Source organism: Bos javanicus, chromosome 17, assembly GCF_032452875.1.
Source record: "Bos javanicus breed banteng chromosome 17, ARS-OSU_banteng_1.0, whole genome shotgun sequence".
NCBI classification, from domain to species: Eukaryota; Metazoa; Chordata; class Mammalia; order Artiodactyla; family Bovidae; genus Bos; species Bos javanicus.
Genome location: NC_083884.1, coordinates 64,297,900 through 64,311,209, shown reverse-complemented (window position 1 = coordinate 64,311,209; position 13,310 = coordinate 64,297,900). Strand labels below are relative to the sequence as shown.

The following is a 13,310-nucleotide window of genomic DNA, read 5'->3' as shown; positions in this document are numbered from 1 at the left end:
GTGAAACCTCAATGGTATTTTTCCTTGAAGCCACTACGGCTGAAGGGCTTCCCAGGTGGTGCTAGTGGTAAAGAACCTGCCCACCAATGCAGACTTAGAGAGGTGCGGGTTTGATCCCTGGGTCGGGAAGATCCCGTGGAGGAGGAAATGGCAAGCCACTCCAGGATTCTTGCCTAGTGAATCCCCATGGACAGAAGAGCCTGGCGGGCTACAGTCCATAGACTGACAAAGAGTCGGACACAACCGAGTGACCGAGCACACGCCGCTGAAACGGCTGTGTCCTCTCCTCTCTGCCACAGGGAGATGTCATCTTACAGTGCGAACACATATTTGAAGCGGTTACTAAGCTCGCCATGCTGGTTAAGAAGGAGAACCTCGTAAATGTTGTTCAGGGAAGGTAGGTGGTTGCATCTGGACTCAGTAAGTCCCTCAGTGTTAAATGTCTATTATCTCATTATTGACTGGGGGAATTTTACAGAAACAAACATCTGTGGCCAGTGATTTTTATTTTGGCTGGCCAAAAATATAATTGTTAATTCACTAACTATTGAATATAACACTAATATATTCAAGTTACACCTGACACCTGTAAAGTCTTCCCCAGCACCGCCTCATTTTCACTTTCCAGATCAGAACCAACCACTCAGGTTTTTTGTCTTTTTGTTGGTCTAACATGCACACCGTCTGAATCAGAACTATATTCTGAAGAACTATCGTCTTCTGAGACACTAGTATCTATGTTGCTCGGGCAATCAGAGAAAGTATCTGCGTAAGATTCACCAAAACATCCTTCTCCATTCAGAATTTCACGATGCGTCAATTTTGAAAACTACAGTAATAAACTTGGCATTTGTGATACACACAAGGTTGGAACAAAAATCTGATGGGGCAAAACGTGAATGATAATGACAACCATAAGTTGTATACTGAACCTTTGATCAATTTTAAGCCCTAACAACTAGGTACAGGAATGTTAATTGCATCACTCTCTAAAAATGTATTGATACAACTCCAGTCAATAACATTTGGGTAAGAAAAGACATATTAATATGTCCCTGGTCAATAATGTATTAACAGATCAAGGAAGATGCAAATGTTCATTGATTCACCATGCCTGCCCCTCCCCGAAAAGGAAGCACTGCCTACCTGCAACAACTTTCTTCCCTCCTCAGCTCCTAGGACAAGGGCTCCAGAGAAATGAAGTCAGTGATCACTCATTTTCCTAAGGGAACCAACAGGGGTCTTACCATCTAGTTTTCCAAAGAGGTGCTTATGGTCTTAAGGGAAGCTGTCACCAGGTGAAAGGGGTACCCCTGAGCCAGAGCAGGTGACAGCCATGCCCCTACTGCTGATGCCTGCGGAAGAGCTGTGCCAAATTGATTTGAGAGTCACTACAAGAATGCATGACCGTTTTCCTAGCTGCAGAAATGGTTTTCTTCTGATCACTCAAATATACAATTAAAGTCTGTAATGAAACAGGAATTTGATCTTGAAACCAGTAAGCATCACAAGTGAATTTCTTTTGCAGAACCAAAGGTGGGGGAGAAAAATAATGGAGCACGTCAGTAATTTCACTTTGTGTATTAATATTTTAAGTTTACAGTTTTGTATTAGTCCTGGAAAAGAAGGCACAATAGTTTTTGACACCGGACCAGAGGAACAAATCTATAAAGATAAAAACGGACAGTTAACAGTGGTGAGTGGCTGGGTCTGGGGGAGGGAGGCGTAAGCTGTTTTAAATGAGACTACAGGTTAAAATCCTCCTAATTTCAGTCTTCCTTGGGCTTCTTTGGTGGCTCAGACAGTAAAGAATCTACCTACAAAGCAGGAGACCTGGGTTCAGTCCCTGGGTTGGGAAGATCCCCTGGAGAAGGGAACAGGAACCCACTCCAGGATTCCTGCCCGGGAAATCCCATGGAAAGAGGAGCTTGGTGGGCTACAGTCCATGGGGTCACAGAGAGTCAGACATGACTGAGTGACAAACACTTTCATAGACTGACCGCAATCACCATCTAGTTTGTTTCTTCCTCTGTCTGAATCCACACTGAACAAGTCAGGAATGGGTACTGGAGGGACAGATGCAAACACTGAATGAAAAAGGAAACAGTTTACTCACTACATTTAGTTGTCAGTGGACCAGAAGCTGACAGTCCATTCTTCTCAGTATTAAATATCCAAGCCCCACTCTTTACTGGGTGGCGAAGGCCTGATGCCTTACCACGTGGTTCTCAAGCGAGTCTCCATGTGGGAAACTCCCAGCGAGCTTTGAAAAATACCCAGTGTTCGTGTCTCCCCCATCACCACCCCCGAGACACCATGATGCTACCGGCGGAGGGTGAGGCCTGGGCTCTGGAATGGGAGGAGGCTCCTGGGACCAAGCAGCAGAGGTTTGGGAAACAGGTCCATGTTAAAAAAAAATCAAGCCTAGTGCTCCTCCCTAGCAAGTCTGATCCAACTTGGCTGGGAAATGACAACTATTCCACCCCAAGGGGTTTGAATCTTTAAGATTATGTTGTATAATATGTACCAAGGATTCACAGTTTGCTATAAACCAATTTGAAAATGGTCTAACAACATAGAGCATCTCATACACATTGAATGATGAAATGTATTCTGTCAACAGGACAAAATATTTAAGCGTGATTTTTAACCTAACGAATCAGGTGACTTTTTGGTTTACATGCTGTCTTAAAGCCTTCGCCCCGTATTCCTCCCTGGCTGGCTCAGGCTGAAGCTAGCAGGCCTCAGGGAGCCCATTTCTAGATGTGGCTCGGCTCACGGCAGGGGTCGGGCTGTGGGGACGGTACAGGTGGCGGGGCCGGCTGCTCACAGCTTGGCCGCGTCCGCCTCGGCCACGTGGGCAGCTGGGGCGCTAACGGCATCCTTCCAGGGAGGCGAGACCTCAGCCCCGCGTGCACCCCTTTGCCAGGTGTCGGTCTGCCCCAAGTCCTGATGGAAGATGGCGTCTGACCTCGCCCATCGCCATTGTTGTTGCCACTGAGGAGAACGCCCAGGAAGCTCGAATCTGGGGCTGTGAGCAACACCTTCAAGCAAAGGTTCCAGCAGTTCTGGGAAAAGGATCACCCTTGAGGGATGGGAAAGGCATCTTACGCCAAACCCTCAGATGTCCTGTGGCACTAAAAGTGCCTTCTAGGGAGCCAACCTCAAATCGCCCAAAGGGGTGCTTTTAAACGTCCCCAGTAGGACCTGCGCTCAATGGGCACTTGAGTATGTCATTACGGAGGGGGCGACAAGGTCTGTCAGACTGCCCCTGAGGCAGAATGAAATCGTGATCTGAGCGCCTATGGCTGCAAAATGTGAATTCTGCTTGCAGTAAGTGGAACTCAGGAAAATCCCCAATCCTTCACGGCTTTAGGCTCCGCGGGGGTGAGGTGAAGCTCTCCCCACCCCAAACCTGCGCTCAGGGCGAGAGCCGCTGACCGACCATTCACGTTTCCATCAGTCGTGAAGCCTCTCCACCCGACACTTCCTGCCAGTGTTGCGAGTTCAAACACTCCAAAAAATGACTCTGCTTTTCCCATCCTGAGCAACCTGGAGGTGGATCTCTGCTCTGAACCACACCTCAGTGCAGTGGCAGGACTGTGCTGAGCGTTTCTGAAAAGATCCACAAAAACAAGATTTCAGTAGAAGCATTACATATAACTTTTATTTTACATACGTCCACAGAGGCTGGTACAACATACAGCGACTGCTTCTGAAGCTCAGAGTGTACTTTTTCCCGTGGCACAAAGACAGAAAGGTTAGTGACACACACGTGTTACGGTGACTCTGGGTGGTAGGGAGCACACATTCCAGACGGAGGGCTGGGGTACCTGCACGGCGACCACCCCGCTGAATCACTGCAGGGGGGCGGCTGTGAGGCCTGGCCAGGAATTGTCAAGGGCAGAGGCCCCCCCAGTCACCGCAATCAATGACTTATTTGGAAAGAAAACCTGATTATGAGGGACCTAAAGCCGTATTGGTTCTTCCCACTGTAAGTTATTACAGTGTAATAAAAACTACACTCTAACAAATCTTAGGGCCAGTGATTTGCTTGGATGGTTCTTAAATACAGGTATTGACTTTTGCTGACCCTTCGTGCTCACGTAAGAGATCAGTTCCTTGAAGAATGTGTCTGATAACAGAGCCTTGGGCCAGCCAACGCTTCGTCATCATCAGCTCACGGCTATAGGCAGCTAACAGTATCACTCTCTGTGGAATGCTTTAATGAACTTGTTCATATCCCAGGGAAGCAGAGAGTCCAGACTCCAAGTGCAAAGTTGGAGGAGACGTGAAAATAGACATGGCCAGAAACATTATTAAGTCATAAGGTGTAGAAGCCCCCGACAGCTCAGACTGATCCACAAACTCACTCTTCACATAAACATTTAAACACAAAAGAGAACTTACGTGATGGCTTTTCCATTCCTACAGAAAACATCAGAACTGACATTCACTTTACCGTTCTAGAAAAGGACAACCCCAACAGCAGGGTTGGTGTTTAAAACTTCCACAGTAGAAAATATTTACAAACCATATTTAATTAAGCCCCCTCCCTCCCATCCTCAGCACTTAATAAAATCCAGGTGGCCTATATACGAAAGTTGCCCGCGCAACAGTTTAAAAAGCATCTACCCCTGTATGTGATTTTTAGGTTTGATCATGATTGTTGACAAGTTTTACTGTAGGCTTTGCTGCTGGATACAAAATAAAGGCATACAACTGTCCCAAGTAGGGCCGGATGTACAAAGTCTAAGCAGTAAAAACCATTTCAAAATATAAACTCGTTTCTTGGGGAATACACTGTCAAAGGCTGCCCGTATTAATACCTTTGGTATAAAACAGTCACTTGAATAGCCAACAAAACCCATCCAGACCGTACACACACCCTCACTTCCTGGAACTACTCTACCAGCCTAGTCTCAGCCAGCCACATTCGTCACAACTCCCTCTGGGCCGACACGGGCGTGGAGCGGCGGGGAGGTAGGTCACCGAGAACGTCCGCCCCCCACGAGCGCCGTGCGGGCAGCAGGGCTCCAGCGTGGGCCCCCCGGGCCCCCAGGCACACATCCGCATCCAGTCACGCACGTCCCTTAAACAAACATGAACATGGAAACCGACCGGACCCCAGAAACCTGCACAACCGCTCGGTCTGCTCACTGACGGCCATGTCACACTGTGTAAGACTCCGAGGCAGAGACCCGGAGGGCATCTCCGGGTAACAGCCATCCTGAGGCCACTGTAGTAAGCACTGGTCCTGCCTGGACGCCAGGACAGAGTCTGGGGCCAGATTTCCTTTCTTCTAAGCAAAGGGGAGAGCATCTGCTTGGGGCAGCAAGCCCCGCTTGACAGGGCAGAAGGCCGGGGAGGAAGGAATGGAGCCCACCTGGCAGCGGTCTGTGTGCTGTGCCAGTGAGCAGGCCAGGTGGCCGGCCTGGAATGGAGTGGGTCCCCAAGGCTGGGGGGGGGGGGGGGGCATTGCCCGCAGCCAGACCACAGATCGCCCGAAGGGGCAACAGGTCTGCCCTTCGGCAGAGCTGGGCAGCCAGGGCCACGCTGGGAACCACAGCAGAGAGGCATGAACCTCCAGGGCACACCTCCCGCTGCCAGGAGCTGTGGGTCTCCACCCACAAGCTTGGAGCGGTGCCCATGGCCGGATGGGCAGCTTGCAAAGCCCTGGAGCCTGTGCCAGGCCCCGCACACAGGAGCGGGGCCAGGGCGCTGGGCTGCAAGGTGGGGAAACGTGGGGACTCCGCTGGTGACCACCAACCACAGGGCCCCGCTCCCAGCTGGCAAACTGAACCCTGGAGGGAAGGCCCCCGAGATCAGAGGCAGTCAACACCCACCAAAATAAATACTGCACAGGCGCTTCTCACATGCATGTCCACCCGTTCACCCACCCCCTCCTCTGGAAGCAGGGAAAGCCTGGCTCCCGCGCTGCTCGGATTCTCTGGGAAACAGAGACTGTGGACCCGGCTTGTTCACCAGCTGGGGTGCATTCACCTGGGTAAAGACATCAATTCACCTTGTCGAGAAACACTAAAATCGTTTGGTTTGTAGGGAAGTCTCTTCAGACTCTGGGGGAAGTGGCAGGCTGGGAGCCGGTGGGGGTGCTCGGTGCACAGCAGCGGGGGGGCGGGCGGCAGGTGGGGGGCGGCAGGGGCCCCCACCCGCTCACTGGTGGAGGTGGGCCCGGTCGTCCGGGCGCTTGATGTGGATCCGCCGCACGCGCTCGATCCGCTCCCGTTCCCGCTCCTCGTCCTCGTCCAGGTGGTGGGAGCGCCCGGCCGCCCCGCCCGTGGCCTCCAGGAGTGCGTTGTCAGGTCCCCGGCCATCCTGGGCCTCGTACAGCAAAATGTTCAGGGTCTCCTCGTAGATCCGGGCTTCGGGGAACTCCACCTGCAGCCCCACGAAACACAAGGCAGAAAGTTAGCATTTCACAGCTCCCCCACCGCCCACCTCTGCTGCTGCTGCTGAGGACTTGAGAGCAGCGCCGTCTGGCCCCAGCAGGCCCCCGACAATCTGCAAGATGGTCATGATCACGTCCCAGGTGGTTACTGTTTTCAATGGGCAACACCCACACACGGCGCTGGATTCACAGGAGACAAAGCGGATGCGTGCAATGCGTCTCTCTGCCCCTCGTTGCCCTTCCTTGGACACTGGCATCCCTCCCAACATGGTGCTTCTAACAAACAGGGCTGCATCCTTGCACATCTGTCATTCCACACCTTAAGGCAGCATTCTGTCCAAACAGGGGCCACCAGCAGGGGGCCCTCATGAAACAGACAATTACAATCCCTCCCCGCTCGGTAAAGCACCACGTCTTTTCACCGCCCTTCAGGGTCAGGCGCCACTAATAAGAGGCAGGTCCCAGGCACCTGTCTCAGGCAACAGAATGAATCAGTGAGAGTTGGCAAAGCACTTGCGATGCTGCACCAAGGAAGATGGCAATGATGCAGAAACCCAATTGGGACATCAGTACAGTGACCTGGGGCAACAGAATCCGAGTGTTGGTGCCAAAGCTCAGCTTCTGGAGATTTGGGCTGAAAGGAGGAGGAGGAAACAGTCCCTATGAAGGGGTGGCCATTCCAACACCATCCCCCTGGAGACAGGAGCCTGACGGGATAGGACGCAGAGTGAAGGAAGCCGGGAAGGGAGTCCTGGCCTCCGTCCTGGCTCCACCATGAACCAGCTGCCCAAACAAGAGCTCAGGCTCACTCCAGAGCCCATCCAAGAATCTATACACAGTTGGGATCCGACCGTGAGGTCTCTCAGGACCTCTCCTGCCCCTTAAACTCCAAAAACATAAAGTAACTATTTTAAAGTTCAATCAATATGATGACTAGACTTTGAATATTCAAGGGAAGATTCAATTCACATACAGACACACAAAAAAACAAACTAGGAGCACTTTCCCGGTTTTCCAGTAGTTAAGAAAATGCAGTGGACTCAGGTTCGATCCCTGGCCTGGGAACTAAGATCCCACATGCAGCAAGGCAACTAGGCCTTTGAACTGTGGTGCTGGAGAAGATTCTTGAGAGTCCCTTGGACAGCAAGATCAAACCAGTCAATCCTAAAGAAAATCAACCCTGAATATTCATTGGAAGGACTGATGCTGAAGCAGAAGCTCCAATACTTTGGCCCCCCAACACAAAGAACTGACTTCCTAAAGAAGACCTTGATGCTGGGCAAGACTGAGTGCAGGAGGAGGAGGGGGAGACAGAGGATGACATGGCTGGATGGCATCACTGACTCAATGGACAGGAGTTTAAGCAAACTCCAGGAGACAGTGAAACACAGGGAAGCCTGGTGTGCTGCAGTTCATGGGGTTCAAAGAGTCGGACCCAACTTAGCAACTGAACAAGTAGAGATTATCATATTATGCAAAGTCAGAAAGAGCAAAACAAATACAGTATGGTATCACTTATGCTGGGCTGTAATTAGTCACTCAGTCGTGTCTGACTCTTTGCGACGCCATGGACTGTAGCCCACCAGGCACCTCTGTCCACGGCGATTCTCCAGGCAAGAATACTGGATGGGTTACCGTGCTCTCCTTCCTCCAGTGGATCTTCCCAAAGCAGGGATTGAACCCAGGTCTTCCACATTGCAGGTGGATTCTTTACTGTCTGAGCTACCAGGGAAGCCCAAAAATACTGAAGTGGGGAGCTTATCCCTTCTCCAGGGAGCTTCCCAACTCAGGTATCTAACCAGGGTCTCCTGCATTGTAATTCTTTACCAGTTGAGCTACCAGGGAAGCCCGATATCACTTATATGTAGAATCTAAAATACGGCAGAAGGGAACCTATCTATGAAACAGAAACACAGACTTGAAGCACAGACTGGTGGTTGCCATGTGGGAGATGGGCAGGTGGATCAGGAGTTTGGGATAAGCAGATGGAAACTATTACATACAGGACGGATAAACAACAGGGTCCTACTGGAAAGCACAGAGAACTAGATTCAGTATCCTGTGGTAAACTGTAATGGGAAAGAACATGAAAAAGAATATATGCATGTGTAACCGAGTCACTCTCACAGGAATAATTTAATACCACAGTGTATGATCAACTATACTTCAAAAAAAAAAAAAGGAAGGGGGAAGAAAAAAGAAAGGGCACATAAGGGAGGGAGGCAAGCAGAGACGTAAAGGGAGTGAATTCAGTGAGCGTGGGACCTGATCTCTAACCACACTGCAGCATGATGGGGCTCTGCAGAACACAGGGACAGAGGCCAACGGAAAGGTCAGGCCCACTGGCTTGCGGAGGATGACATAAAAATGGGTCCGCAGCGTCCAGATCAGTCAGGGAATCGCGCACTGGGAAGGAAGCCCCCGGGGTTCAGGAGGAGTGCCCAGTGAGCCCCGTGAGGGCGGAGGGCTGCCCAGGTCAGTGGGGAGGACAGACGACAAGGAAGGAGTAGGTCACAGCCAGACGCTCAAGGTCAAGACCTTGGAGGGAGCACTGCTCCTGATGAGCGAGATGGATGCAGCCAGGCTGGTGGGAATACATGTCGTGTGGAGGATGGCAAGGTGGTGTCAGATCACTGACGGCAGAGGAGAAAACACGGGTGGCAGGGTACATGTGGGGACAAGGATCCGTGTGAATCCCAGTCACAGAAAAGGAACCCAGCAGCAGTGCGACTGCCTCTCCTTGCTGGGTGTCCGAAACGAAATGCCATGCTGTTTTTCCAAGCGACACTGGGACCTTTCCAGGGCCCTAGAGATAGTAAGCACCAGTGAGGAGTTGAGTCCAGAAAACATCTTTAGAGCCTTTGCCTCTTGCAGTGGATTTGGCTGAAGGGAAAGGGAAGTTGGACGAACATGGATTTCAGCCCAGCCACCTGGCACCGCCCTCTGCAGGCCCTTACCTTTGTCTGCTTCTTCTCAGTGGCGTAGACGATGGAGGTGCAGCAGACCTCGGCGATCTTGCGGCCCTGGCCGTAGAAGGACCAGCAGCAGATTTCGTCCCCAATGACGTCCTTTATGAACAGGACCCTTCCGTTAAAGCGCAGAGACAGCTTATCAAACAGTTCGATGTTTTTCAACATATTGTCGTCAGAATTGCTGCAAAAGAGCAGGTGATAAGGCAACTGATCACCAGCAGGTGTTACGGGCCACCACCGGTGGGGTAGTGTTTCCACATGCAGACCCCTTATCGCCACCAACCCTTACCAACCTCACAAAAAGCCCAAGAAGGCGGCAGGGTAGTCCCTACCGCTCAAAGGAAAGCAAGGATCAGACAAATCAGGGAGCTGCCCAAGGTCAAAAACTAATAAATGGCAGAGCTGAGTCTCAAAAAGACAGCTCTGGCCCCCAAGGCTGTGCTCGAGTGGCTGCCCTGCTGTGCCAAAGACAGGGACGAAACGCTGAAAACACAGGGCTCTGCAGGCACAGGCGGCAGGTGGGGGACACAGAGGCACGCTCCATGGAGCCCCGTGAAAGGCTGAGCAACCAGCCCAAAAGAGACTGCTTATCCTGGGTCCATGTACTGGTCTCGACTGACTTCATCAACCCTACTTCCTGTAATTCTTGATTTGGAGCCACATGTTCCCAAGAGGCAAACGGCACTCTAGAAACCCATATATATTGCTAGTGGGAACATAAAATGGTGTAGTAGTCACTGTGGAGAACAGTCCGGCAGATCCTCAAATGATTAAACCTGGAGTTCCTGCGTGACCCAGCAATTCCACTCCTAGGTATCTACCCAGGAGAAATGGAAATGTGTGTGCGCACACACACGTCCACAGCAGCGTTATTCCTAACAGCCAAAAGGTGGAAACAACCCTAACTGCCCAACCACAACTGGTGGATGGAGAAACAATGTGGTCTGTCTGGATGGTGGAATATTATTCAGCCATAAAGAGGAATGAAGTACTGATCATGCTACAACATGGATGAACCTTGAAAACATTATGCTGAGTCAAAGAAGCCAGACACAAAAAACAACGTACTGCATGATTCTATCTACATGAAATGTCCAGTGTAGGCAGATCCACAGAAATAGAAAACACAGCAGTGGCTGCCTAGGGCTGGGGGAGGTAGGAGGGAGGAGCAGTACGGGGAGTGACTGATAACGGGTCCAGGTTTCCTTCTGGGATGATGATAACGGCTTAAAATGAGGTAAGTGGTGATGGGTACACAACTCTGTGAACATAGTAAGAAGCACTGAGCTGTGTATTTTTAAAAGGGTGAATTTTACAGTGTGTGGGAATTAGATTTCATAACTATCTATCCAGCAGGGCACTCTAGAGGTGCAGAAAGGGAACGTGTGTTTTCAACTGAAGGGAATGTGGGGGCAGGGAGCTGGGCCTGGCAGGCATGAATACAGAGGTCTTTTCTGGCCAACACGTTACCTGGTATACGAGTATTTGTTGTTACTTCTGTTGTAGAGCAACTTCACAGCTGGCTGTGGGTTGTTTTAGGGAAAAAAAACAGAAAGAAGAGAGTTACTTGGGAGTGCAGGTACAGAGAACCACTGGCTTCCCTCGGAGTTGGGGCCCTGCCACCAGCCTGAAGAGGCAGGTAAGCGTAGCCTGCGGGGTGGGGAGGGGCTGAGATGGAGACGGCATGACCCCAATACCAGGGGCAACACAAGGTGAGCCGCAGGCTCCCATTCTTGACCCCATCTCAGACCTTGTGCAAGCAATTTTAGACATATTTCAAAACCTATTCAGAAGAATCCCCACCATTTCAGTAGCAAAAGAAATGCCACAAGGGTGCCTCCAACATACCTTATTTGACGTCGCTATAAGTTTCTGTTCTTCCTTGGATGACGTAATGACGGGAACTTTGCAGAATGGCTCGTAAGTATCTTTGTTCTGCTGGAACAAAACATACTTTCAGCCTGGGAGGCCTGCCCAGCATTGGATTATTTAAGCTGGCCTGCCAGGCAAAGACAGGTTCTGGTGAGAGGAGATGGGGCAGCCACGGCTGCGAAGAGAGGAGGACGATCTTATAAGCTGGGCAACGATCAAGAGTGGAGTTCTCCAATGAACCTGCTCTTTGGCCAGGAGTCTTAAATGCCAGAGTGTTCCGTAAATACTAACTATGATAACATTTTTTCATAGCTCAGTGAAAGTGAAAAGAAAGTGAAGCTGCTCAGTTGTGTCCAACTCTTTGCGACCCCATGGACTGTAGCCTACCAGGATCCTCCATCCATGGGATTTTCCAGGCAATAGTACTGGAGTGGGGTGCCATTTCCTTCTCCAGGGGATCTTCCCGACCCAGGGATCGAACCTGGGTCTCCTGCATTGTAGGCAGACGCTTTAGCGTCCGTGCCACCAAGGAAGTCTTCTTATGGCCCAGGAAGCCACTCAAACCCTAAACAAGGCAGATGAAATATGATTGCATCAAAACTCCTACAAAGTCCACTGCAACGACTGTAGAGAAATGAAAAGGTATAAGCCCATAAGAAGAAAAGGACAGGAGAAGTACGGTCAGCAGGCAAGAGATGTCACGGATTCGAGGCTGGAAAGCAGGCCTCCGGTGAGTGATGACCAAGCAGAAGGGGAAAGCTGAAATCCAAGCCGGCTGAAAGAGTCTGGGAGATCTTCCCAGAACAGCTCTGAAGGCTGGGGGGCTGAGAGCAGGACTTGAGGACTGCCTGCTTGTTGGCAGAAACACTGGTGAGACCCCAGATGGATGTCCTGCCCCAGCCTGGCAGGAGAAAAGCCCACTTTCCTGGAGAAGTTTGTACAGGAGAGGACAAGGCTGACTTGCTATTCTGAAAAGGGGGGATTCAGTGAATTATCTACACGCTCAATGGTGATACCTACCCCTTCTGCTCAGATCCCAAAAGACAGCCAGTCAGGCTCATACCAACCAGGCTAGAGAGGGGAGGACTCCTCTACGAGAACCACCTGTCCAGAAGGAGCGTTTATAGATTCTGACGTTGAGAGTTCCCACTGAAGAAGTCAGTCTTATCAATCGCCACTGAAGCCCACAGAACAACAAAGACCAATACCTACAGTTTTTTCAGAGCTTAAATTTCAACAGACCGAGGACCATCAGATTAGATTCAGAAAGCCTCTGAAATATGAGACTGAAACCAAGACAAAGAGAACAAGTAAGAGGAGGAGCCACACGATGAAGGCAGCACAAAGGAAACTTCCAACAGTGAGACGGGAATGACAAGAGTATCACATCCTATGAAACAAGGCTGGCGTGCCACATTAAGAGCACGTGGAGAACAAGAAAGGGCTCTTGGGAGTCAGAAATATGAGAGCAGAAACGAAAAACTCAACAGAAGCCTTGAAAAGATACAACTGTCTGAGAACAATAAAAGTGACAGAAACTAGGCGGCCAGGTCCCTGAGGTTTAATCTCAGACTAACAGAAACCACAAAAAGGAGCCAGAGGGCGTCTCTAAGACGAAGGCGAAACAGATTCCCTGATGCGTCTGAGCAGACCAAAAGGAGACTGTGGTTTCTGAGAACTTGGGGCTACATTCGGATTGTGTGCTTAGAAAACCAAGCCAACAAAAAACAATGAAGCAACGACTAATTCTGGCAAACTGAAAAGTTATGAGAGAAAGGAAATAATCGCTGTATACTCTATGGCTCAACTGGTAACAATATTCATATGACTCACTGTGAGCTCTGAGTACCGGTTTAATCAGAACTTTGAGAACGATATTGAGAGAAGGAATACATGCATGCAAGTTTGGTAGTGGTTTGGGGTGGTGCATGAGCTAACTTTCCACTTTCTATAGAAATGTCAGTAGATAATGCCGAAAATGGACAATCAATAAATAGCAATGTAAGAAATATGGGAAAAAACAACTGCTGTAAGAATCAGAAGAGGCTGCTTCAGGG

General features: G+C 50.2%; 2 protein-coding genes across 4 annotated transcripts in view; one reads left to right on the top strand and one right to left on the bottom strand.

The window, feature by feature from the left end:
• MYO1H (myosin IH) overlaps positions 1 to 4,034 on the top strand; it is a 42,002-nt gene extending 37,968 nt beyond the window's left edge. Inside the window, exons 29-30 of the mRNA XM_061385105.1 lie at positions 300 to 397; positions 1,597 to 4,034. Coding sequence (XP_061241089.1) covers positions 300 to 397; positions 1,597 to 1,729 — 231 coding nt within the window. The 3' untranslated portion in view covers positions 1,730 to 4,034. The remainder of the gene's footprint in view (positions 1 to 299; positions 398 to 1,596) is intronic.
• Positions 3,640 to 13,310, bottom strand: part of KCTD10 (potassium channel tetramerization domain containing 10) — a 29,436-nt gene continuing 19,765 nt past the window's right edge. For 2 of the 3 annotated variants that reach the window (XM_061385109.1, XM_061385111.1), the window contains 4 exons: positions 11,230 to 11,319; positions 10,852 to 10,904; positions 9,367 to 9,562; positions 3,640 to 6,399 (listed from right to left, as the gene is read on the bottom strand). In XM_061385109.1, coding sequence (XP_061241093.1) covers positions 6,175 to 6,399; positions 9,367 to 9,562; positions 10,852 to 10,904; positions 11,230 to 11,319 — 564 coding nt within the window. In that variant the 3' untranslated portion in view covers positions 3,640 to 6,174. The remainder of the gene's footprint in view (positions 6,400 to 9,366; positions 9,563 to 10,851; positions 10,905 to 11,229; positions 11,320 to 13,310) is intronic. The other variant, XM_061385110.1, reaches the window with a different exon arrangement.